This window comes from Mustela putorius, unplaced genomic scaffold (genome assembly GCF_011764305.1).
Source record: "Mustela putorius furo isolate JIRA1106 unplaced genomic scaffold, ASM1176430v1.1 tig00003858_pilon_pilon_pilon, whole genome shotgun sequence".
Taxonomy (NCBI): domain Eukaryota; kingdom Metazoa; phylum Chordata; class Mammalia; order Carnivora; family Mustelidae; genus Mustela; species Mustela putorius.
In genome coordinates, this window is record NW_025422010.1 from 30,116,802 (window position 1) to 30,142,081 (window position 25,280).

Consider the following 25,280-nt stretch of genomic DNA (forward strand, 5'->3'; position numbering starts at 1 on the left):
AAATATACAGCTTACCTTTGAACACATGTGTTTGAACTGTGTGGATCTGCTTATATGGATATATATATATATACAGTGCTGTACAGCAAATGTATTTTCTCTCCCCTATGATTTTTTAATACCTTTTTTCCTCTAGCTTAGTTTATCATAATACAGTATAGAATACATATGCAAAATATGTGTTCATTGACTATATTATAGATAATGCTTCTGGTCAAATGTAGGCTATTAATAGTTAAGTTTTTGGTAAGTCAAAAATTCTACATGGATTTTTTACTGTGCAGAAGGTTTGGTGCCCCTAATGCCACATTGTTCAAGGGTCAACTGCTATTGGTTTTTGTGTATTGACTTTTACCCTACAACCTTGACAAATTCCTGTATTAATCAGTGTTCTCCAGAGAAATAGAAATAAAGGATATATAACATATATAAAAGAGATTTCTTTAGGAAATTGGTTCATGCAGTTATGGAGGCTGAGAAGTCCCATAGTCTGCTGTCTGCAAACTGGAGAACCAGGAAAGCTGATTATATAATTCAGTCTGGTTGCTCTTCTAGAGGCGGGAAGAAGGATATTTCAACTAAAGTAAAGAGAGTGAAATTGCCTGCCCTTTGCCTTTTAGTTTGGTTCAGTCTCTCAACAGACTGAATCTCACCACTCATATTGGTGAGGATGAACTTCTTTCTTCTGTCTACTGATATAAATGCTAATCTTTTCTGGAGATATCTTTACAGACATACCCAGAAATAATGGTTTATCAGTTATCTGTGCATCCCTTAATCCAGTCAAGGTATCACATAAATTAACCATCACAACCCTATTAGAGACTTTTTATAGATCCAGTGGAATTTGCTATGTGGATAATCATGTTATCTACAAAAAGGGAAAGTTTATTTCTTTCCAATTTTAGTATATGTGCTGCCAAAGTGAACGCAGGGAAAATGTATTTATTAATTTCCAAACTATATTACTTTACTTTTTCTTGCTTTATTGCACTGGCTAGGACTTCCAATACAATGTTGAGTAGGAATGGAAAGACTGGACATAATTTCTTTGTTGCCAGTCATCGGGGGGAAGGGATTCAGTCTTTCATAACTGAGTGTGATATTAACTCTAGGATTTTTATTTTGTTTTGTTTTTTAAAGATTTTATTTATTTATTTGACAGAGAGACCACAAGTGGGCAGAGAGGCAGGCAGAGAGAGAGGGGGAAGCAGACTACCCATTGAGCAGAGAGCCCGATGCGGGACTCAATCCCTAGGACCCTGAGATTATGACCTGAGCTGAAGGCAGAGGCTTAACCCCTGAGTCACCCAGATGCCCCTGTTTTGTATAAGACTTTATTTTTTTCAGAGCAATTTTAGGTTTACAACATTGAGAGGGAGGTTGTGAGATTTCCCATATGCCTTCAGCCCCCACACATGCATAGCCTTCCCCATTATCAGTATCACTTACCAGAATGGTAAATAACTTTACTAAGGATGAACCTATATGGACACATCATAATCACCCAAAATCCATGGTCTACCTTAGAGTTCACATTTAATAATATACATTCTATTATGTCCATTATTATGGATATAACACATCCATTATTATATCAATCAGAGGGTTTTTTTTTTAAGATTTTATTTATTTTAGAAAGGAAGAGCACAGAGGGAGAATGAGAGGGAGAAGCAAACTCCCTGCTCAGCAGAGGCCGACTGTGGGACTCAACACCAGAACCCCGAGATCATGACCTGAACAGAAGGCAGGCTTAACTCACTGAGCCACCCAGGCACCCTCATGTGGAGTATTTTAACTCCTCTAAAAAAACCTCTGTGCTTTGCCTGTCTCATCCCCCTCACCCCCAGGCAACTACTTACCTTTTTGTCTTCATAGTTTCCAGGAAGTCCACTATATAGCAGAATCATACAGTATGAAGTATTTACAGATTGACTTCTTTCACTTAGTACCATGCTCATACAGTTTCCCCGTATCTCTTCATGGCTTAATAGCTCAATTCTCTTTAGGACTGAATAATACACTGTTGTCTGTATGTACCACAGTTTATGCATCCTTTCACCTACTGAAGGACATCTCGGTTGCTTGCAAGTTTTGACAATTATGAATAAAGCTGCTATAAACATCTGTGTATAAGTTTTTGTGTGATTGTACATTTTCAACTCCTTTGGGTAAATACAAAGGAGTGTGATTGCCGAATCATAAGGTGAGAGTATGTTTGGTTTTGTAAGAAACTGCCAAAAGGTTTCTCCCAAAGTGTCCCTGCCATTTTGCATTCCCACCGGCAATGAATGAGTTCCTGTTGTTCTGTATCTTCGCCAGCATTTGGTGTTCTTAACGTTTCACACTTTGGCCCTTCTAATTGGTGTGTGGTAAACTCTCGCTTTTTAACAGATGCACTTTATCAGTCTGGGGAAGTTTCCCTTTATTTGTAACATAAATGGATGATTAATATTGCCAAGTATTTTTTTCTGCATCAATTTATATGACCATGTGGTTTTTCCTTTTGAAACTGCTACCGGGTTAACCTTATAGCCGTGGGGTAAACCCCACTTGGTTCAGGTGTTTGTTCTTTTGATACATTGCGGAATTCAATTTGGTAATATTTTTGAAGACTTTTGTGCCTATGTTAAGGATTTTTTTTCAATCTGTTATTCCCAGTATTGTTTAAATTGGGTAATTTTTGTTGATCTGTATAAGTGACTATTTCATCCGTCATTTGTTTTCTTCCACTGAGCTCGTCCAGTGACTGTTTTACTTTGGTTGTTGTATTTTTCAGCTCTAATATTTCCATTTGTGTCTTCTCTTTTATCTTTGATTTCTTTCCTGATGTTTCCGTTTCCCATTCATTCACCCTTACTTCTTAGACTTGGTTATAATACCTGATTTAACTTCTTTTTCTGACCGTCCTAAGGTGTGTCATTTAGGCAGTGGTATAATTTGATTTTCTTTTTCCTTGTAAATTGAGATATTCCTGGTTCTTCCTATGCCTAATAATTTTGCATTGATCCTGCACGTTTTGATAGTATGTTATCAGATTCTGGATATCATTTTAAATCCTAAGCAGAAAGTTGATTTGTTTGTTTTAGTAGGCAGTTGCCCCAGATAGGGTCCAGCCACAAGTTCTGTGTGGGCTGTGGTTCCAAAGTCAGCTCAGTTTCCAAACATTTCCAGTCCTTTGTGCCTGCCACCTGGTGGCCAATCTGGATCTGGGGAAGTAGTCTACTCTGGAGCTCAGTGCTCAGTGCCTGTGCTCTGCAATGCAAGGTCACATCCTCGCATGCATGCTTTAGAGGTGAGCAGAGTTGTTCAGACCTCATCTCTCTGTTCTTTGCAATAAACTCAACATTTTCTGGCTCCCCGAGACCTCTATTAGTAGTCTTCCAGCTAGAAAGATCAGGTTATCGTTTCCTTGCTCTGCTGTTGTCTTCTCTCAACTATGTCTGCTTTCTGGTCAGTCAGTGATAGAACACAAAATAAAAGCCACAGGGATTGGCACCATACTCTTGGAATAATAGCTCCTCTGATCAGAGCTAAAGGTTCCCCTCCTTCTGAGTTTAAGGTGACTTCCCTAGGACCCCTTGCCATTGCTGTGTTGCTGCTGCCATGGTCATAGTATTGCCTGCAGGCTGAGATAGGAGAGAAGTCAAATGAAGAAAAAAAGATATGGGGTTGGGGCGCCGGGTTGGCTCAGTTAAGTGTTCTGACTTTTGATTTCGGCTGACGGGGTAATCTCAGGGTTGTGAGATTGGGCCCTGGGTCAGACTCCACGCTGGGCATGGAATCTACTTAAGATTCTCTAGTTCTTTCTCCTTCTGCCTCTCTCCCAACTCACTCTCTCTCTAAAAAAGAAAAAAGAAAAAAAAAAAGGATAGGGACTTCCCCCATCTTTCTGACCCTTAGAAGGCTTTTTCCTACCACTTAGGCCAGACACAGAACATGTCTACATTTTTCTTGGAGTTCTTTCTGTTTTTTCTCTGTGCACACTTCTGGGTTTCAGACTTGGAAGCAGAGTCTAGGCTAGGAGATAAAGGAGAAAAAGAGGGTAAATTCAAAGCAGTTCAGTAGAACTTCACATCCTAGTTGTCTTCCCCAGTCTTGCTGGCTACTCTTTATTTTGACAGCCCCTCAGGAAGCTGCTTCACTCACTCTGCCCAGCATTCTGTGGGAATCTCTCCGTGGAGACAGAATGGAATGAGCTTACTCTACCTTCCCCAGAACCAGAACTTCTGTTCTTATTTTTATCATTGTGTCCCCTCTTCTTACTTTGGTTCTAAATCCTCTTCAACTTTTTTCCCTCAGATTCTTTTTTTTTTTTTAAAGATTTTATTTATTTATTTGACAGAGAGAAATTACAAGTACACTGAGAGGCAGGCAGAGAGAGAGAGAAGGAAGCAGGCTCCCTGCTGAGCAGAGAGCCCGATGCGGGACTCTATCCCAGGACCCTGAGATCATGACCTGAGCCGAAGGCAGCGGCTTAACCCACTGAGCCACCCAGGTGCCCTTTCCCTCAGATTCTTAAGGTGATAATTAGATCACTGATTTTAAACCTTTCTTATTTTCTAATGTAAGTATTTCAAGGAACAGGACATCAGGACTTGAGTCCCTCTTCTCTGCAGATTTCTTAGCTCCTTCCTCCGTGTGTCAGCTTTATCTGCCAGCTGTCGCAGCATTGCCTCATCATAGCCAGTCACAGCAACATCTGGACATAGAAAGGTATCATCTCTTCTGTGTCTCCTTTTTAGAGAAAGCAAGCTATTCCCAGAAACCATAAAAGAGTTTTCCCCTCACATTTCATTGACTTAGGTTGGGTGATATATTCATACCTTTTCTTTTCTTTTTTCCCTAAGATTTTATTTGTTAGAGAGCTTGAGTGGGAGGGAGGGGCAGAGGGAGAACCAGACTTGCCGCTTTGCTGGAAGGGCCACATGGAGCTCTGATCCTAGGACCCTGTGATCATGACCTGAGCTGAAGGCAGACACTGAGCCATCTAAGCCAGGCGTCCGGTTATGCCCATTCCTAAATCAAAATTACTTGCAGGTGGAAGAACATTATCATAACTGGCTTTGAGTAATCATTTGGAGTTGAATGAATGTTGAGAGGGCAAACTGTAAAGCCACTTAGGTGATAAGACTGCTGATAGGCAGTGAATAAAAGCAAAGTCTAATGGAAAAATCCAGTTCTTTTTTTTTTTTTTAAGATTTTATTTATTTATTTGACAGAAAGACATCACAAGTAGCCAGAGCGACAGAGAGAGAGAGAGGGGGAAGCAGGCTCCCTGCGGAGCAGAGCGCCCAATGCAGGGCTCGATCCCAGGACCCTGAAATCATGACTTGAGCCGAAGGCAGAGGCTTAACCCGCCAAGCCACCCAGGCACCCAAGGATTAATCTAGTTCTGATGCAACCCCACTGACCCGTCCAAATGGTGATATTCTACCTAGCGTCCTGACAACTCCTGCAATATACTGGAGCCAGCCAAGCTGCGTAGGAAAAGATAGCAGCTGTTTACCCAACTGATCATTAGCTCGGACACTAGAGTTGCACACGTTATATAAGCTGCCAACCCTGTCATTCTGGCCTCTGAATAAAAATAATCCTTCAACCAAAGACAGGCTAGTTAATCTGAGCTAAATTCAAATTCAAGTAAAATTAAGAGACCCAAATAATAAGATACATCCATTAGGTAAAATTTCAGGAATCAATAAACTAATTTAGCATATAGTTTTATATAAGGAAATATCTTTTTGGGGAAAAAAAAAGTAGGCTCCATGCCCAGTGTGGAGACCAACACGGAGCTTGAATTCACCACCCTGAGATCAAGACCTGAGCTGAGGTCAGTAGTCAGTCTCTTAACCAACTGAGCCACCATCTTTATATTCAAGATGGAAAGTACAACTAATTTTAATATTATTTACTAACTGTCCAGGATTTGTTACAGATATAATCCACCCCAATCTTCCTCTAGGGCTGCTGGTATAGTCTCTTCATTGGCTGTCCTCAATGTTAGTGGCAAAGACAGCATTATTTGGGCTCACATTCAGTCAGTGCTTTCACCAAACACTTGTCTGGATTTTGTCTTCCAGATCCTTGTCTTTCAATAACATTAATTCTGTAGGGTTTTGCTTCTACTTTTGCTAGAATATAAACTATATTAGGGCAGGGATTATATAAAAGTAATTTCCTTTTTCTTTCCTTCAATGCTTTTGTTTTTAATTGTGGTAACATTTACATAAAATTTACCATTTTAACCAATTTTTAAAAAGATTTATTTATTTAGAGAGAGCAGGAGTGAGAGGGAGGGGTGGAGAGAGAGAGGGAGCATCTATAGCAGATCCCATGTTGAGAGCAAGAGCCAAATTCAGGGCTTGATCTCACGACCCCGAGATCACGACTCAAGCCAAAATCAGGAGTCCGATTCTTTTTTTTTTTTTTTTTTAAAGATTTTATTTATTTATTTGACAGAGAGAGATCACAAGCAGGCAGAGAGGCAGGCAGAGAGAGAGAGAGAAGAGGAAGCAGGCTCTCTGCTCAGCAGGGAGCCAGATGCGGGACTCGATCCCAGGACCCTGAGATCATGACTTGAGCCGAAGGCAGCAGCTTAACCCACTGAGCCACCCAGGCGCCCAGGAGTCCTATTCTTAACTGACTGAGCCACTCAGGTGCCCCATACCATTTTACCCATTTTTAAATGTATAATTCAATAGTATTAAATACATTCATAATGTTGTACAATCATCACACTACCCATTTCCAGAACCATTTTATCACCTCAAATAGAAAGTCTGTACTCATTAAATAACTCTTCATTCCTTTTCTCCAGCCCTGGTAACTTTCTAGTCTATTTTGTCCCTATAATTTGCCATTCTATGTATCTTATATAAATGGAATCACAAAATATTTTTCTTTTTGTTTGCCTTATTTTACTTAGCATGTTTTCAAGTTTCATCCATGCTGTAGCATTATCAGAATTTCATTGTTTTTAAGGCAGAATGACATTCATTGTACTTATATATCACACTTTGCTTCTCCATTGATCTATTAATGAACACTTGGTTATTTCCACCTTTTGTCTATTGTGAAAATACTGCTATGAACATTGTCATTTTTACAGTAGTATACAAGTATCTATCTGAGTCCCTGCTTTTCGTTCTTTAGGATAATATGCCTAGGAGTGGAATTGCTGGATCATTTGGTAATTCTATGTTCAGCTTTTTGAGGAGTCATCAAACTGGTTTCCGCTGTGCCATTTTACATTCCCATCAGCAATGCACAAGTGTTTTGATTTCTCTACATCGTTGCCAATATTTGTTATGTTTTGTATTTTTTAAAAAGGCTTTATTTATTATTTATTTGAGAGAGCATGAGCAAGGAGAGAGGCAGATAAAGAGGGAGAAGTAGCCTGCTGAGGAGAAGGGAGCCCCATGTGGGGCTCAATCCCAGGACCCTGGGATCATGACTTAACAGAAGGCAGACACTTAACCCACTGAGCCACCGAGGTATCCCTTATTTTTTCTATTTTTAATCAAAGCCACCCTAATGGGTATATCTCATTGTGGTATTAAACATCTTTTCCTGTGCCTATTGGTCATTTGTATGTCTTCTTTGGAGAAATAGCTATTCATGTCCTTTGCCCATTTTTGAAGTAAATTGTTTGTTTTTGCTGTTTTTGTTCTTGCTGAGCTGTAGGAATTCTTTATATATTCTGGATATTGATCCTTATCATATATACAATTTGCAAATATTTTCATTCCACAAGTATTTTTAAAATCTATTTTATTTATTTATTTATTTGAGAGAGTGAGAGAGAGAGCACAGGTGGGGAGGAGGGGCAAAGGGAAAGGGGAAAGCAGACTCCCCTTTGAGTGGGGAGCTTGACGTGGCGCTCGATCCCAGCACCCTGGGATCATGAACTGAGCTGAAGGCAGACGCTTAGTTGACTGAGCCACCCAGGCACCCCTCATTCCACAAGTATCTAAGTATCTGTTATGGATCAGGTACTATGCTAAATGCTTCAGAAACACCAGTGAATGGGTCAGTTCATGTTTTCAAGCAACATAAAATAGCAGAAGCAGATATAAGTGCCCATTTGGCGGGGTAAAAAGTTATCACAATTCTTCTCAAATATGCAAAGTAAAATGAAGCTAATTTCTTATAACAGATATTTTTGCTGCCTGAATTCCCACCCCACTGGGTAGGTGGGTGGTGGTAAAAGAATTCAATTATTCAGTCCATTTTAAGTTCAACTCCCTAACATGGGTCTTAACTTCCTCTGCCCTTTTCTGCCATCTGGATATTTGGGGAGGGTATTTACATTTGCCTAGGTGAGGCCATGCTGTCGATTGGGTCTCAGATGGGCTTGCTGTCCTTCTTTTCTGGTCTCTAGCTTTCGCAGGTAGTCTGCTGTGGTGCTTTTTCACCTAACCTACAGCAACCAGTGATTTGTTCTCTTGGCTAGGCTGGAGGCCAGTATCTTTCCCTTCATTTGTCATCTCTACATTGGTTCTAGCCACCCTCTAAAGTATGGGTGAGACTCCCAGCTGGGTTCTGCAGCTGTAGCTGTAAGATCCACAAAGTTCCTTTGTGCAATGATCCCCTCTCTCCAGCTGGTGCAATCAGCTCTTTTCCAGGGCTCCCAATGAGCATGGAGAACTGCCATAGATCTTCTAAGTCATTTGTTAGCTGGTAGAGGTCCTTTGCCCGACACTGCATTGCCATTTTTACAGTAGTCCAGTATTGGAGAACGGGAGGTCTGTTCAGCAATTGCTGTGCCAATGCACTCAATAGCAGGTGGGCCCAGCCTTCTCCCCTTTCAAGTTCTCTCCCAATCCCCTCTGGCATTTCTGCAGGGATTGGATGCAGAGGTAGAGGGACGCCTGTGTCTGACCTTCCCTTTGCCTTGCCCTTTCCAGGAGATGGGAGGGTTTTTTCACTTTTTCTTTCACTATCTCACGACTTCTTTCTTCCAAAGTGTCATTCGTCTTCCTCTTCTTGGGACCACATTTGCAGCTTGATATTTTGTGTGATAAATGTAATACCAGTTAAGAATAGACTGCTATGTAATGAATAGAAGGGTGTGGGAGTGGTCCCCAATCTATTGTTGGTGTGTTAGGGTGGAGGGCTTCCTGGAAGAAGTGGCAAGCTAGAATATACAGGAGAAGTGTATTCAGAAGTGCAGAAGCTGGTAAGGGTTCCAGAGTACCCCACACAAAGCCTGGAGGCAGGAGGACTTTAGCTAATCCGGAATGGCTTTGGCATAGAGTATGAAGGATGCAATGGCAAGGGATAAAGCTGAAGTGCTAGGCTGTGGTCAGATCACAAAAAGCCTCAAAAACTTTATATTAAAAGCAATGGTGGGGGCACGCCTGGGTGGCTCAGTGGGTTAAAGCCTCTGCCTTCGGCTCAGGTCATGATCCCAGGGTCCTGGAATCGAGCCCCACGTTGGGCTCTCTGCTCAGCGGGGAGACTGCTTCTTCCTCTCTTTCTCTGCCTGCCTCTCTGCCTACTTGTGATCTCTGTCTAATAAATAAATAAAACCTTAAAAAAATTAAAAAGCAATGGGAAGCCTATGTTTTGAGCAAGGAAGGGATATGATCAAATGTTTGCTTTTGAAAGATCGTTCTGGTGCATATGAAGAAGTCAAAGCTAAGGGCCATTTTCTTCCCCCTCACTCAGGGGGAAGAATTTTGTAAAATTTTGTAAAGATACACCGGAAAAATATAGATTTGGAGGGCTAGTCACATCACCATATTTAAATGTTGAGAGATGCATCCTCAAAGAGGGGAAAGGATGATGAAATAGAAGAGAAGGGTAATAACTGACGGCAGCCAAGCTCCTTCAGAGGTGAGAAGGAATGGTGAGGGAGAAGAGAGACCCCTTTCATTTGGAGGGGATATCAGGGGTGGGTGTAGGTACGTTGACAAATTTGATGGCAGGAGGTTGTAACTTACCTTTGGGCTTTTTTCCCATAATGCAGGAGGCAAAAACAGCCATCTGCCCATGAAAAGGAAGGTGGCCCAGGAGTGTGGCAAACACTGTTGGCTGACCCAGCGTCATTGCCAAAACTGACCTGCCCTGCCATTTTCTCTCTAGAGGTTGAAAACTCATGCTTTACCAAACACATTTGCAACAAGGAAACGTAAGCAGAATTTTGTTGGGACTTCGTGGAAAACTTTTACTTTTCCTAGCAAAGGAGATGGCCATGACTGGAGCTCCTTTTCCTCTTCCTTCCTTCCTGGCTTGGCCCGGGATGTCATTCTTGGAGCTGGGACAGCTCTCTTGCCTGAGAAAATAAGCAGGAGGGAAAGGCCAAAAGGGCAGAGATCACATCTAGACCAGTTGTTGTCCACCTGCTGATTGACAGCCGGCGGCAACTCACCTCCAGATTTCTGGCTACAAAGCCTTACTTGTTTAAACCATCACACGTGCATTTTGCATGCAGAAGCATTCCCAGTTCCAGAAGGTTTAACGGCTGTGACCAACATGTGATCTGGTCTCAAGAGAATGAGAGAGAGGTAAAGAGAGCATAGAATTATAGCTAATATTAAAGGCCACGATGAAGTGAAATTCATAAAAATATCAATTTCATTTGGGAGTACTTACTATCTACAGAAATAAATCTAATGGGGTTGCTAACATCATGCTAATTTTTCATATCAAGTTTAGCCCAAGTCATATTAAACCTCCATTTGAGTGAACTAGCATTAGGAGACTATGTAAGTCCATGAGTAACTTCTAGAACACAACACCACCCTTTAATTTAAAGACTTGTCATGTACTTAGATATGTATGACTCATACCACCTTCTCAGGGAGAAATTCAGATTATTCACAATGCGGAGAATGTCATCTCTTAAGGTTTATGACAGCACCAAGTGAAGACAACTTTCCTCAGCACACTTGATTGACATTCTGTCATTTTATTCCTAGTAACAAGAAACTCTTGTCTTTCCCTAATTAAGCAATAATTCACAATACACATATACAATACAGCATTCGCTGCTTTCATAGATGGCTTGTTCCTTTAATTACAATGAGAATGAGCCCAAAGACACTTTCACATATTGCTAGAGCTACAAAGTATAATTGCTATCAGAAAATTCTATAATTACAATTTACATTCACTTCTCCCCTTACAAATCTTAAATTATCAATATTCAAAGTAGAGCACAGTAACCCCATATTTGTTTCTGGAGTTACTCTAAGCACTAGATGTGGTTAGATTTTCTGATAATACATCACTATGTATTTTCTCACTATGAGCCCCCTCTTCCCTTCTCCTAAGGACCTTCATTTCTAACATCTGCTTTCATATTGATAACTGTGGCAACATAGAACACATTTTAAAGATTTTATTTATTTATTTGACAGAGAGACAGATCACAAGTAGGCAGAGAGGCAGGCAGAGAGAGAGAAGGAAGCAGGCTCCCTGCCGAGCAGAGAGCACGATTTGGGACTCGATTCCAGGACCCTGAGATCATGACCTGAGCCCAAGGCAGAGGCTTTAACTCACTGAGCCACACAGGAACATAGAACATAGAACACATTTTAATGCATGTATTAGAACACATAATTAGATATTGGATTAATTAGAACATATGATTAGAACACATTAATGCATATATTAGAACCCATAGAACACATTTTTTTTTCATAGAACACATTTTAATGCATGTATTCTTGTAATACAGTTTTATCAAGATTCCCTAGAAAAAGGAACATCATGTTGTGTACTGTCAGAATAATTGTAATAACATTTAATCAGTCATTTTAAACAGGAAATCTGATTGACATAAATATGGGCAAAACTCAGTGGAGTCTTAAAACTAAACTTTAGAATTTTGTGGAAGAGCATCAAAACCCAGGGGCTGGTGTCTAGACAGTTTGTCTAGAAACAGACCTTACTGAGAACATACATAAGACCCTGAAAAGCTTGTCTTGAGATGCCTGAAACATGCTCACAGCTGATTTATGCCGGAAAAGGGGCCTTGAAGAACACCAAAGGAGACCTGTCAGCTGCTAAGGGTTTCCTTTTCCATGTAAGCTGTGGCACAAGTCTCCATTACAGACCACGCTTGCTCATATTCGTGTTCTATCAGTCTTATTTGGACAGTCTTTCTTCATCTCCCTTTTTTCATTTTAACATGCTCATGAACCTTATATAAGCACCCATAGATAGCTCTGTTTATTACAACATTCCTATGCCATTCCCTTAGACATGTAGAGCCATCTTACTGTTTTCACTGAATTATTTCCAAATTACATTGTAAAGGAGATTATTTTTTTCCTACATAGAAAACTCCTTAGGGGGCCCCTGGGTGGCTCAGTTGGTTAGGCATCTAATTCTTAATTTTGGCTCTGGTCATCATCTCAGGGTCGTGGGCTCTTCACTCAGCAGGGGAGTCTGTTTGAGATTCTCTCTCCCTCTGCACCTCCCCCTAACTCACACACACATTCTCTCTAAAAATAAATAAGTCTTTAAAAAAAGCAAACTACTTAGTATCATCAATAGTGTAGACTTTTGTGAATTTTCATAAGAGAGTAGATGTCTTTATTCATCTACCCCCTAACAATAATAATAATGTGAAAGTACACATTCTTTTGGGCCTCCTCAACCCTATTCTCAGATTTTGAATCTGGTAACAAAAAACAAATGGTGAAAAATTTTTAACATGCTCTAATCTTTGGTCTGGGAATTCCAATGTTCATTATGGAATGGAGGAAGATACTTATTTTTATACTGAGTAATACACACATTCCTTCTCAACAGGGAAAACTTGTCTAAAGAGAAATGTGCTAGTTCATGATTTGTATTAGTAATGGAGATAGAACATGCTTGGGAATGTCCGTTCAAGAGCTGCCCTAGGGATAGAAATATGAATTAAGCTTTCGAATCTCAAACATCTGAATCGACACTGAATTGACAAGCAGAAGAGCAAACAATGTTGACAGAAGATATTTTACATTCTCTCCTGAAGCTTTCATGACTTTTGAAAGCAAACTAATGCCCACTAAAACCACTGAAATACTAAAAGAGTGTTTGTGCTTTGTGTCTTTTCCCGCTGAAAAACCTCTGAGCAAATGCTTTGATTCCCTTACAATGCCGATGGGACTTTTTCTTTCGTGTGTCTTTTCCTATGTCTGAGAAGATTTGAGCTCTGACTAAAGGCCTTCCCACATTCATGACACTTGTAGGGTTTTTCCCCAGTGTGTGTTCTTCGATGCTGAATCAGGACGGCACTCCGGCTGAAAGCCTTTGCACACACATCACACGCATAAGGCTTTTCCCCGCTGTGGATTCTCTGGTGGAGTATGAGGGCTGAGCTTTGACTGAAGACTTTGCCACATTCATCACACTTGTGTTGTTTTTTTCCAAAAGGGTTTCTCCGTCTTCTTTCAAAGTTGCCATCTTGTTCACAGGCTCTTCTATATGTGCAACTCTGGGGAGCGTCCAGATGAAGGGTGTTGGAAATAGTGGAATGCAGTTCTATACCTGGAGAAGTCTTTTGTGTTGAAGCTGAATTCACATTTGTAGTTTTCGTGTCTTTAGCTGAAATAATACACAGAAAAGCAATGTCACTGTTCTCTGTTCAGAAAGAAAGAAAGGCAAATAGAATAATCAAAAAAATATATACCGATTATTTATTGCTAGCATGTCTATAAAATAGCACCACAATGTGGAAGATTGAGATGGTAAGTCACAAAACATTAAGAAGATCATAAGGCAAAAAGGAAAGATTTATATACTGAGGAGACAGTCAATTATAAAGATGAAAATCTCCATGCAACAGCTAGAGGTAAAAAGATATACAGAGACTGAAAAGAACTCTGGAAGAAAAGGGATTAGAAGATGAGAAATTATGGGAGAAGCAGAGAAGCAACCAAAGGAGAGGAGCCAAATGTGGCAGTGGGTAGTAATAGCCAAGACTTAGTATGTAGGTCAATAAATAAAAGTTTAATAATGATAAATGAAGAAAGCCAAGGGGTCAAGAATGAATATGGAATATAAGGTCAGAAATACAAATTAGGAGGGAAAAGGGGAGGATTATAGACTAGCATAACTGTCACCTCAAATGAATCAAGGGTAGCACAGAGTACCCACTTATAAAAAACTTCTACTCTTATATGTATTTTATAGTACTAGGTGAATGACATTATTATTGGTGTAAACAGAAATCATTTTGTAAATGGTAAGGATTCTCTCTCAAATTCATTTTTGATAGCTCAAATTCCAAAGTGACTTCAATGTCTGATCTCTACCTTCAAAATCCAAGGCTGTCCATTCTCACCACTTTTATTCAAAATAGTACTGAAGTCCTAGCCACAGCAATCAGACAACAAAGAAATAAAAAGCTCCAAATTGGTAAAGAAGAAGTAGAATTCTCACTATTTGCATATGACATGATACTTTACCTAGAAAACTCTCAAGATTCCACCAAAAAACTATTAGAACTGATACATGAATTCAGTAAAGTCACAGGATACACATCAATGTACAGAAATCTGTTGCATTCCTCTACACTAATAATGAAGCAGCAGAAAGTGAAATTAAGAAAACAATCTCATAGGCTCCTGGGTGACTCAGTGGGTTAAGCCTCTGCCTTTAGCTCAGGTCATGATCTCAGGGTCCTGGGATCAAGCCCGGCATCAGGCTCTCTGCTCAGCAGGGAGCCTGCTTCCCCTCCCTCTCTGCCTGCCTCTCTGCCTACTTGTGATCTCTGTCAAATAAATAAAATAAAATCTTTTTTTAAAAAAAGAAAACAATCTCATTTATAATTGCACCAAAAAGAAGATATAGGAATAAAGAGATAGAAGACCTGTACTCTGAAAACTATGAAACACTGATGAAAGAAATTCAAGACAATGCAAAGAAATGGAAAGATGTTCCATGTTCATGGGGTGGAAGAACAAATATTGTTAAAATGTCTATACTACTCAAAGCAATCTATAGACTTACTGCAATCCCTATCAAAATACCAGCAGCATTTTTCACAGAATTAGAACAATCCTAAAATTTGTATGGAATCACAAAAGACCTTAAATAGCTAAAGCCATCTTGAAAAAGAAAAACAAAATGAGGTATCACAATACCAGATTTCAAGTTATAGTACACGACAGTAATTACAACAGTATGGTACTGGCACAAAAACAAACACATGTATCAATAAAGAGGATAGAAAACCCAGAAATAAACCTATAATTTAATAGTCAATTAATATTCAAGGAAGAAGGAATGAACATACAATGGGAAAAGGACAGTCTCTTCAACAAAGTGTTGGGAAAACTGGACAGCTATATGCAAAAGAATGAAGCTGGACCAGTTTCTTACATCATACATAAATGTAAACTAAAAAATGCATTAAAGACCTAAATGTGAGGCCTGAAAACATAAACATATTTGAAGAGAACAAAGGCAGTAATCTCTCTGACATCAGCCAATGCAACATTTTTCTAGGTATGTCTCCTGAGGCTAGGGAAACAAAAGCAAAAATTGATTCTTGGAAGTACATTAAAATAAACAGTTCCTGCACAGCAAAGGAAACAACCCATAAACCTAAAAGGCAACCTACTGGATGGCAGAAGATATTTGCAAATGACATATCTGATAAAGGATTAGTATCCAAAATATATAAAGAACTTACACAACTTGACACCAAAAAACCAAATAATCCAATTTAAAAATGAACAGAAGACAAGAATAGACATTTCTCTAAAGAAGACATATAGATGGGCAGCACATACATGAAAAGATGTTTAGCATCACTCATCATCAGGGAAATGCCAAGCAAAACTACAGTAAGATACAATCTCACACCCGTGAGAATGGCTAAAATCAAAATCACAAGAAAAAGTGTTAGCGACAATGTGGAGACAAAGGAAACCTCTTGCATTGTTGGTGGGAAAGCAAATTGGTGCAGCCACTGTGGAAAGCAGTATGAGGGTTCCTCAAAAAGTTAAAAATAGGATTACTCTATAATCCAGGAATTGCACTACTGGATATCTACCCAACAAGTACAAAAACACTAATTCAAAGGGATACATGTGCACCCTGTTTTAGAGTAGCATTTTATTTCCAGTAGCCAAACTATGGAAGCAGCCCAAGTGTCCATCTGTAGATGAAAGGCGAAAGAAGATGTGATGTCTCTGTCTCTGTCTCTGTCTCTCTCTCTCTCTCACACACACACTGGAATATTACTCAGCCGTAAAAAGAATATAATCTTGCCATTGCAATGACATGGATAAGCTAGAGAGTATTATGGGTATTAAGGGAAGTGAAATAAGTCAGTCAGAGGAAGACAAATACCACATAATTTTACTCATATGTGTAATTTAAGAAACAAAACAAAACAAGGAAAGGAAAAAAAAAAAGAGAGAGACAAACCAAGAAATAGATTCTTAACTACAGAGCACAAACTGATGGTTACCAGACAGTAAGGGACTGGGGAAGATAGGGGAAATAGGGGGTGGTGATTAAAGAGTACAGTTATTTGGATGAGAAAAATAAAATGAAAAACAAACAAAACAAAACAACAAATATAAGAAAGGCCTCTCTGAGGGAATTCGGATGTAGAACGTAGTTCTTGTCAACAATGGGGTTCCAAGACCTGGTTTTGAGGTTGATTACTTCTGTTGTCATTACCAGAAAAAGCTGCTGGGGTAGGGGAGGTTCCCTCCCGATGCTGATGGAGTATGAAAAGACTTTCACACTAGGAGAAATCTCTCCTAGTTAAGCCAAGACACTTGCTACACTGGAGATGTTAAGCCTCTTGGGAGCAGGTACTTGTCAACTAAGAGAACTACTCTCTAAGTCTCTAAATTTTTGTATTTTTTTATTTTTATAAAAATAAATTTATTTTATAATTTACTTTTTAAAATTTTTTTAAATTTTTAAAAATTCATTTTATAATTTATAAAATAAATTTTTGTATTTTTGTATTTTTAGTTTCCTGGATTTTCTTACCAAAAGTATCTTGGAAAAACTCTAACCTTACTTAGCTTAACCTGTGGAATATGGAAGCCGTGTGAGGGGGAGAAGGGGAGATCCTCCCAAGTGGGGTTTCCCTCTTTATTTCTGACTCCCATTTCATCCAGCATGGTCATCTAGAAGAAAGGCCTCTGCTCAAATGTGGCTCACCAAAGAGGCCTTCTCCAGCACTTCATTTAATAAAGCTCTGTCCCTACTTTATTTAGTAAGACCTCACTCCTGCTTTGCTTTTTCCCCACAGCTCTTATTTTTTTGAGTATCTGCAGTAGAGGAACAGACTGCTGTGTAAGCCGTTTTGGAGCATGTTTGTAAAAAGTGATGCAAGCAGGGGCGCCTGGGTGGCTCAGTGGGTTAAGCCGCTGCCTTTGGCTCAGGTCATGATCTCAGGGTCCTGGGATCGAGTCCCGCGTCAGGCTCTCCGCTCAGCGGGGAGCCTGCTTCCCTCTCTCTCTCTCTGCCTGCCTCTCTGACTACTTGTGATTTCTCTCTGTCAAATAAATAAATAAATAAATCTTAAAAAAAAAAAAAAAAAAGTGATGCAAGCAGCCACCGAGGCCAGTTTAGGATGTGAGGGAGAAGAGGAAAATATTCAAGTCATCATGAGAGGGCAAAGTCATCTGAGCAGGAATATGGTGATTTTCATACTACATGGCACCAGCTAGACAGAAAATGAGGAGTTAGACCAGTGGTCTTTAGATTGCGACTTTGGGGTTCCTCAGGGGCTGCCCGAAGGTACCATGGGGGGAACAGGCCAAGTTGGAGCCCTTGTGGATGGACGCTGCTTGCTCCTGCTTCAGTGAGGGTAGCTGTGTTTTCATCTGTTTTATGTACTGGAACTCCGTGCAAGATTTCATTTGAGAAGAAGGTCATGTTTGTTTGTTTGTTTTAAAGATTTTATTTATTTGAGAGAGAGAGCATGAGCACACATGGAGAGAGGGGCAGAGGGAGAGGGAGCAGCAGACTCCCCACTGAGCAGGGAGCCCTGACTCAAGGCTTGATCCCAGGACATGGGGATCAGGACCTGAGCTGAAGGCAGACATTAAACCCACTAAGCCACTCAGGAGCCCAAGGGTCATGCTCCTTTATAAAAGGCTTGAAAATCCCCATGGAGATGATGTCAAGGATTTAAAAATCTGAAAGAGATTATGAAACTCTCTGGGAAAGAAACAAGAACAAAACACTGAGAATGATCATTCGTACAACATCTAGTGGTGGAAGACCCCACGGTGAGAGGAAGCAGGAGCGGAGATTGGAGACCTCTTGCCTAAAGCAGCCGGGATGTGTGTGGTGGGCTGACACATGATGGGTTGAACCAAGTCCCGCCTCTCACCTTTTTGTCTTGAGTAGAACTCCCTTGAAGCCAATGGCAGCTGCTGCTTTACGGACTTGATCCAGCTACATGGTGACTCCTGAGTGATTTCCCAAGATGCCAGTTTCTCTGCAAGCTTGTCCTCACTTTGTCCAAAAAGGACCTGGAAGCAGTTAGGTATAACTGAGACTGAAGAAGGGAATCTTGTTGAGACTTGGGATAAAATAATAGAGAAGAAGGGGTGCCTGGGTGATTCTGGCTTAAGCGCCTGCCTTCCGCTCAGGTCATAATCCCAGCGTCCTGGGATCAATCCCCTGTTGGGCTCACTGCTTGGCAGGGAGCCTGCTTTTCCCTCTCCCTTGTCTACTTCCCCTGCTTGGGCTGTCTCTCTCTCTCAAATAAATAAATAAAATCTTAAAAAAAATAATAGAGAAGATACTACATGGAAAATACCCTGGGATTCAGGAAAAAGGAGGAAGAAAGCGGAGCCACAGTCTGTTTTCTGGCACAGGTGGAAGTACATTCACTGCCCTCCGTGTTTAGTGTGCTAAGTAGGAGTACAGTTTGAGAGCTCTATCCCCAGTGATGCCTCAGAGCTCCTGACTCAACCCGGTCACTCATCCCCACCAGATGCCTTTTTACCTGCTCAGCTGGCTCATCAAGCTCCTTCTCCAGCTCCTCCAGCAGAGTGACGGCCTCCTCTCCATTTTCAGGCCGGCGCTCTCGAAGCCAGGCCTGTAGCTCATCAGGCAGGATGGCCAGGAACTGCTCCAGCACCAGCAACTCCAGGATCTGCTCCTTGGTGTTCACCTCTGGCCTCAGCCACTGATGGCAAAGCTCCCGGAGCTGGCTCAGAGCCTCCCGGGGACCAGGGGACTCCTGGTAGCCAAACTGCCTGAACCACTGGCGGAAGGTCTCTGGGCTGCAGCAGCTGCTCCAGGGGAGGTGGGAGTCCAGATCACAGGTCTGCTCTTCCTCTTCCATCTTCACTCTCAGAGCGCTGTCAGATCCCTCTGAAGTGTGTGGAAGAAGTGATGACTTTCTCAGCTCTGCAGACATTTGAACTGGGAACAGAGACCTAGGCTTTAATCTCCAAGAAGATGATGTTTTCCTTAAGGACACTTCTTAAATATGATTAAAGAAACAAGTGGGAACATGACACAGACAAATGTTTCCTAGAACAACACATCTAAGATCAGTAACAGACTATACAGAAAGTACTGCCCTTAATCTTAGTATAAACCACGCTTTCAAAGAATCCTTCCTTGAGAGAATCGAAGAGCTAAGATGCATTAATTCATATGCATGAGTAATTCCCAATTTATTCTGCAAATCATGCACACGAGGCTGACTAAGTATAACAATAAGGGATCAGCCAGGATTGTGCAGGAACTCCTAGAGAGCAGAAATAAGGGAAGCTTGAGAAAAATTATGACTCGGCAGGCTCAAGGAGCTAATTAATTTTTTTCTAGCCTGCTGCAAATAGTGCTAAGAAATAGTCTCATGAGAGAAGTAGTTTCATGTGGATTTTTTTCAACATTTACTATTAAACAGTATTAAATATAACATCATGTTTCATACTATCAAATAGTATTAAAATAATACTATTTTGACAGTAAAAGAACTATTAAAAAATAATTGCATATTCCTCCATCTTAATATGCTTCCATTTATTCATGCTCTGCTTCCGATCCATATTATCTTTATTATTTACCTTCCTTCATCAGAGACTATTTAGTTGTTTCTAATTTTCACTATCATAAATACTATCATAAATAATGTTGGGAGGCACATTTTCAGGAATATATTCTTTTTCCCCCAAGTTATTCAAGGATATCCCAAGGACTTGGCTTATCCGGCTCTAAGGAGAGTGGCAAATGTATTGCTATCTATTATCAAATGAATTACAGAAAAGACTGTTTATCGATCCACAGTGTCAACAGCAGCATAGTGATGTATGAGGACAGCAATTTCCCCAAGTGTCATTAGCTTGTTCGCAGAAAGGGGGGTTGAAAGACACTTTCAGCACCATTTTAGTATATGCATCACTGATAACTGATGGCTCATTAAAAAATCTTGTATGTGCCCGTTTTTCCTCTTCAGGCAGTCTACCATTTCCATCCGACTTCATCAACGCTGTTCTGGACACCAATGATACAGCAGTGACCTGAACAAAGCCTGTGGTTCCTTAAAGCTTATATTCTAGCAGGAGAGACAACAATGTTAACAAATAAATGATACGACAGTGATTGCGATGTAGCAAATGACACACAGAATTTACGACGCACGCTTCTCAGCACCTTAAATATAAATTTATTTAAATCCTCTCAAAAGCCCCGTTTGGTAATTTTCCTGCCCACGCTGTAGATGAGGAACTGAACAAGGCAAGCTCAGGGAGTGAGAGCACGGGCAAGGGGTCACAGACCATCCACTTACCCACGGTGCTGCGTGGTCAGGAGGCCAGACGTCCCAGGGCAGAGGAGCAGCAGCAGACCTGGATGATATACTGGGCCAGGACAGAATGTAGGGTGGAGACCTAAACCGCGGGAAAGGTTGAGGCCATGAGTTTGGAAGCCTTTTGGGGGCATTACATTGAGGGACCCTAAACTAAAGCAGCCTCGGGAAGTCACGGAGAGAGAGGGGCGGCCGCGGTGCACTGTGCCTCTTCAGCACCAGCAGCCGACACATGCCTCCTGCACACCAGCTCTCGGCGTTACTCGGAAGACGGGGAGACCGAACCCCCAACACCGCACGCGGGCCAGCAGCCTTAGGGCTCCCTGCAGGGGCTTCGCACACAGCCCCGAATCCGGGGTCCTTCCGCGGAGGACGGACTCTCGGTCCAGAATCCCACCCCTGGGGGGCCGGCTCGCTGAGGCCCGGTGCTCGAGGGTCCCCGGACGCGTCGCCCACCTGCCCCGCCAGCGCCCCTCCCGCGTGGGTCCCGGCCCCGCGAGACTGCGGGCGGCGCGCGGCCGCTGAGGACGCTGCGCCGAGCGCAGGTGAGCGCGCGCCGGCTGGGAACCTAACGGGTTCGGCTGCGGCCGAGGCGCCGCGGGGCTGCGCGCGCAGGTCGGAGCTAAGGGCTTGCGGACATGGTGAGAGGCAAGGAGGTGCGGGACCAGGTAGGGGCCGCGGGAAGCGCCGGGGGGCGACAGGAGTCGCGGCGGGAATAAAGAGGGCGTGCGCGGAGGGAGGAGCCGGGTGGGCTGCTTGGCGGCGGTGCCGACGGCCGCGGCCGCCTCCGCCCACCCCCGGGTGAGGACGCTTCTCCCCGCGGCCTAGAGTCTCAGAAGAGGCCTCGGCTCTCACCTCCCGACCGGGAAAAGCGACCCCGCGTTATCCGGAAGACGCGGGGGAAGCGCTCGATTGGAAGCTGCTTCCGGTCCCCGTGGCGGGCTGGGGCCAGCCGGAGAGGGAGCGGCGGTTGCCATGGAGACGAGCCGAGGCAGCTTTCAGTGTGACGCGAGTTAGGGGAAGGGGTTAACCCCAACGGGGTAGGAATCCCGCTGCTCGGCGTCCCTGTTCACCTAAACCGGCGTCGTTATTTCTCTAGGGGCTTCTACTTAGGTTATTCCATTTACTCTCAATAACCCAGTAAGGTTATTCCCAGTTTACTCCTTGACTCGCCCACGATCACAGAGGGGTTAGACTCCTGCACTTTCTACCTTTAAGTACAACTTGCCCCTAATATCATCCGCTCCCCTGAGTTTATGCTCCAAATAGTGCTTTTTTTTTTTAATTAAAGATTTTATTTATTTACTTGACAGAGATCACAAGTAGGCAGAGAGGCAGGCAGAGAGAGAGAGAGGAGGAAGCAGGCTCCCTGCCAAGCAGAGAGCCCGATGCGGGACTCGATGCCAGGACCCTGAGATCATGACCTGAGCCGAAGGCAGCGGCTTAACCCACTGAGCCACCCAGGCACCCCAAATAGTGCTGTTTTAAGGAACGGGTTTGACTCCCCCACCTCGGCCCCAGGATTTCACGGGAGAACCTAATGGCCCTTAGAAAGGTGAGAACCCACCTGCACACGTGTTTTGGCCTCAGGTAAATCTTAAGTCAATTTAAAAGTAAATTGGGGGGTGGGTGTACCTGGGTGGCTCAGTGGGTTAAAGCCTCTGCCTTTGGCTCAGGTCATGATCTCAGAGTCTTGGAATCAAGCCCCGCATCAGGCTTTCTGCTCAGCTGGGAGCCTGTTTCCTCCTCTCTCTCTGCCTGCCTCTCCACCTACTTGTGATCTCTCTCTCTGTCAAATAAATAAATAAAATCTTAAAAAAATTAAAAAAAATTGGGGGCTAAATGAGCTACAAGGCCACAACTCCACATATTGGCTTCCTCTTCCACCCACTTTCCATAGGAACTCTTGGAAAATGTACGCCCAGGATACAGGTTGTTGAACCCACCCAGAGATTCTTTTTTTTTTTCTTTAACTTTCTTTCTTTCTTTCTTTCTTTTTTCTTCGAGATTTTATTTATTTATTTATTAGAGAGAAAGCGTACAAGCAGTGAGCGTAGCAGGTAGAGGGAGAAGCAGGTTCCCTGCTGAGCAAGGAGCCTGAAGTGAGACTTGATCCCAGGTCTCTAGGATCATGACCTGAGCCCAAGGCAGATGCCTAGCTGACTGAGCCACCCAGGCATCCCTGTAATAATATTATAAGCTCTCTTCTACTTTTCTTTTTCATCACTGTATTTTTTTCTTTCTTTCTTTCTTTCTTTTTTAAAGATTTTAAATAATCTCTATACCCAACATGGGGCTTGAACTCACAACCCCAAGATCAAGGGTTGCATGCTTCATTAACTGAGCTAGCCAGGTGTCCCAGTCATTCTATTTCTTTATCCCAACATATTTCCTCTCCATATGGTTAGAAACTTTCATAGGTGTGGATCTGTTATCCATCTGTACACACACTCATTTTTTTTCTTGCCTTCAGATTCATGAAGCGGGTATGTTAGAGACAAGCTGCCATGTTTCTGCAAGGATACTGAGTTAGTTAGAGGTTTAGAAATAAAAGGCAATTCGCCTGCAGTGGAACTATGGTTTCCAGGAGAGTGGTGGAGAGTGTGTGTAGAAAGTCCAATTGTGGGTGCACATTGAGTAGCTGTGGGAGTTTGGATGAGCGAACGATGCAAACCATTCTTGTCATGAAGACAAGAATGAAGTATTAAGTTAGGAAAACAACTAAGGAAGCATCCCAGACTGAGTTTATCTTTCCCTACTTACACCTTCAACTGCCATGCTTCTCAGATTCCTTGCTTTGATAGTGAAACTACTCTTGGCTCCATGTTGCAGGCAGAAGTCTTAGAAATCATCTTGGATATTTCCCTCTTCTTTGTTCACTGTTTCCAGAAGTGAGCAGACAGACCTGGGCTCTCTCCTTAACTCTGCCCCAAGCTAACTGTGGGTAAGTTTCTAAAATTTGCCAATCCTTGTCTCATTTATAAACTAGGGATCACAATAGTCATCTTGTTGGAAGAAGGTTAAATAAACTAATGTAGGTAGGTAAAGCTCCCCAGGCAATTCCAGTGGGCAGCTGTATCAGTTCCTTAGGACTGCTAGAACATCCACTAATTTGGTGCCTTAAAACAACAGTTTTGGAGGCCAAAAGTCTGAAATCAGTTGCACTGGCCAAAATCAAGATGTCAGCAGAGTGGTACTCCCTCTGGAGGCTCAAGGGAAGAATCCAGTCCTTTCCTCTTATAGCTTCTGGTGGCTGCCAGCACTCTGTGGCTTGTGACTGCCTCACTCTGGTCTTTAAGGCAGCATCCTCATGTCTTTCCGTTTCTCCCTCTGGTAAGGCTGCATGTAAATGCATGTAAGACTTAGCCGAAATATCAAGGATAATCCCCCCATCTCAAGATCCCTGTTTTAACCACTCCTGCAGAGACCTTTTCCCCAAATAAGGTAACATTTACAGGTTGCAGGAATAAGGACCTGATGTCTTTGCGACCATTTTTTGGTGTCCCACAGCAGCTGAGGTTGAGAACCTCCGTACTGGCTAAATAAAGAACTGCCTCACAAGGAAAGCTTGTTTGGGAAAGTTTTTTGGTTTATTTATTTGGGTTTTTTTGAAGTATAATTAATATCCACTGTTAGATTAGTTTCAAGTGTGTAATATAGTGATTGAACAATTGTATACATTACTCAGTGCTCATCAAGGTAAGTGCACTCATAATCCCCTTTATTTCACCCCTCCTGCCATCCGGAGAGGAGATTTAACCCACGGTCTCTGGGCTCTGTATCTGTGTGCCTGATGTGGTTCCCACTAAATACATGTGGCGACTTAAGTATAAACTTACTAAAATTAAATAAAATTAGAAATTCAATACCTTAGTCACTTTTACGAATTTCAAGTTCTCAGTAGCCCCATAGGGCCAATGACTATCATACTGACAGCGTAAGAATCATGGTACAGAGCTCTAACAGACACCACTGAACTATGTGTTTCTAGGGGTATATGTGTACTTCTCTGGGGACAGGGTCTAACAGAAGACACAAGCTACTGATTTTGACAAAGACTAGCCTATTGATGTGTTCTGGTTGCCCTGCAGTTTTGCAATTGGATTGTAAATTCAGTTTGAAAGTTTAAATTTTAATTCAATACATTTTAAAAATCCACACTACTCAGTTTTGGAAAACTGAAAAATCTAAGAATACTGATCCTCTCTTCCCTGTGGGTGAATGTTTCTTGGAGTGAAGTAGCTGCTACCTGTGGACACTTAGAGGCTGCTTTCCCCAGTTGCTAAAGGTCCCCAGCTGCCCCTTTCCAGTTCCATCACCTGATTAGTTTCTAGTCTAAGACCTCTGGTCTGCATCATCTGTCTGATTCTCAAAGATGTCCATGACTCATTATCACTGCTCCTCAAAGTTAAATGTGCATAGCAATCACTTGAGGAGCTTGTTAAAATGCAAATTCTGATTCAGTAAGGTTGAGGTAGGGCCCAAGGTTCTGCATTTCTAGCACATTCTCAGGTGATAATAATGCTTTGAGTAGCAA

At 42.1% G+C, this 25,280-nt stretch overlaps 1 protein-coding gene across 1 annotated transcript in view; it reads right to left on the bottom strand.

Moving 5' to 3' along the window:
- LOC101694477 overlaps positions 1-20,825 on the bottom strand; it is an 85,438-nt gene extending 64,613 nt beyond the window's left edge. The window contains exons 1-4 of the mRNA XM_045065770.1: positions 20,726-20,825; positions 18,932-19,353; positions 18,311-18,452; positions 13,094-13,545 (exon numbers count right to left, since the gene is read on the bottom strand). Coding sequence (XP_044921705.1) covers positions 13,094-13,545; positions 18,311-18,452; positions 18,932-19,348 — 1,011 coding nt within the window. The 5' untranslated portion in view covers positions 19,349-19,353; positions 20,726-20,825. The remainder of the gene's footprint in view (positions 1-13,093; positions 13,546-18,310; positions 18,453-18,931; positions 19,354-20,725) is intronic.
- Positions 20,826-25,280: the final 4,455 nt, after the last annotated feature.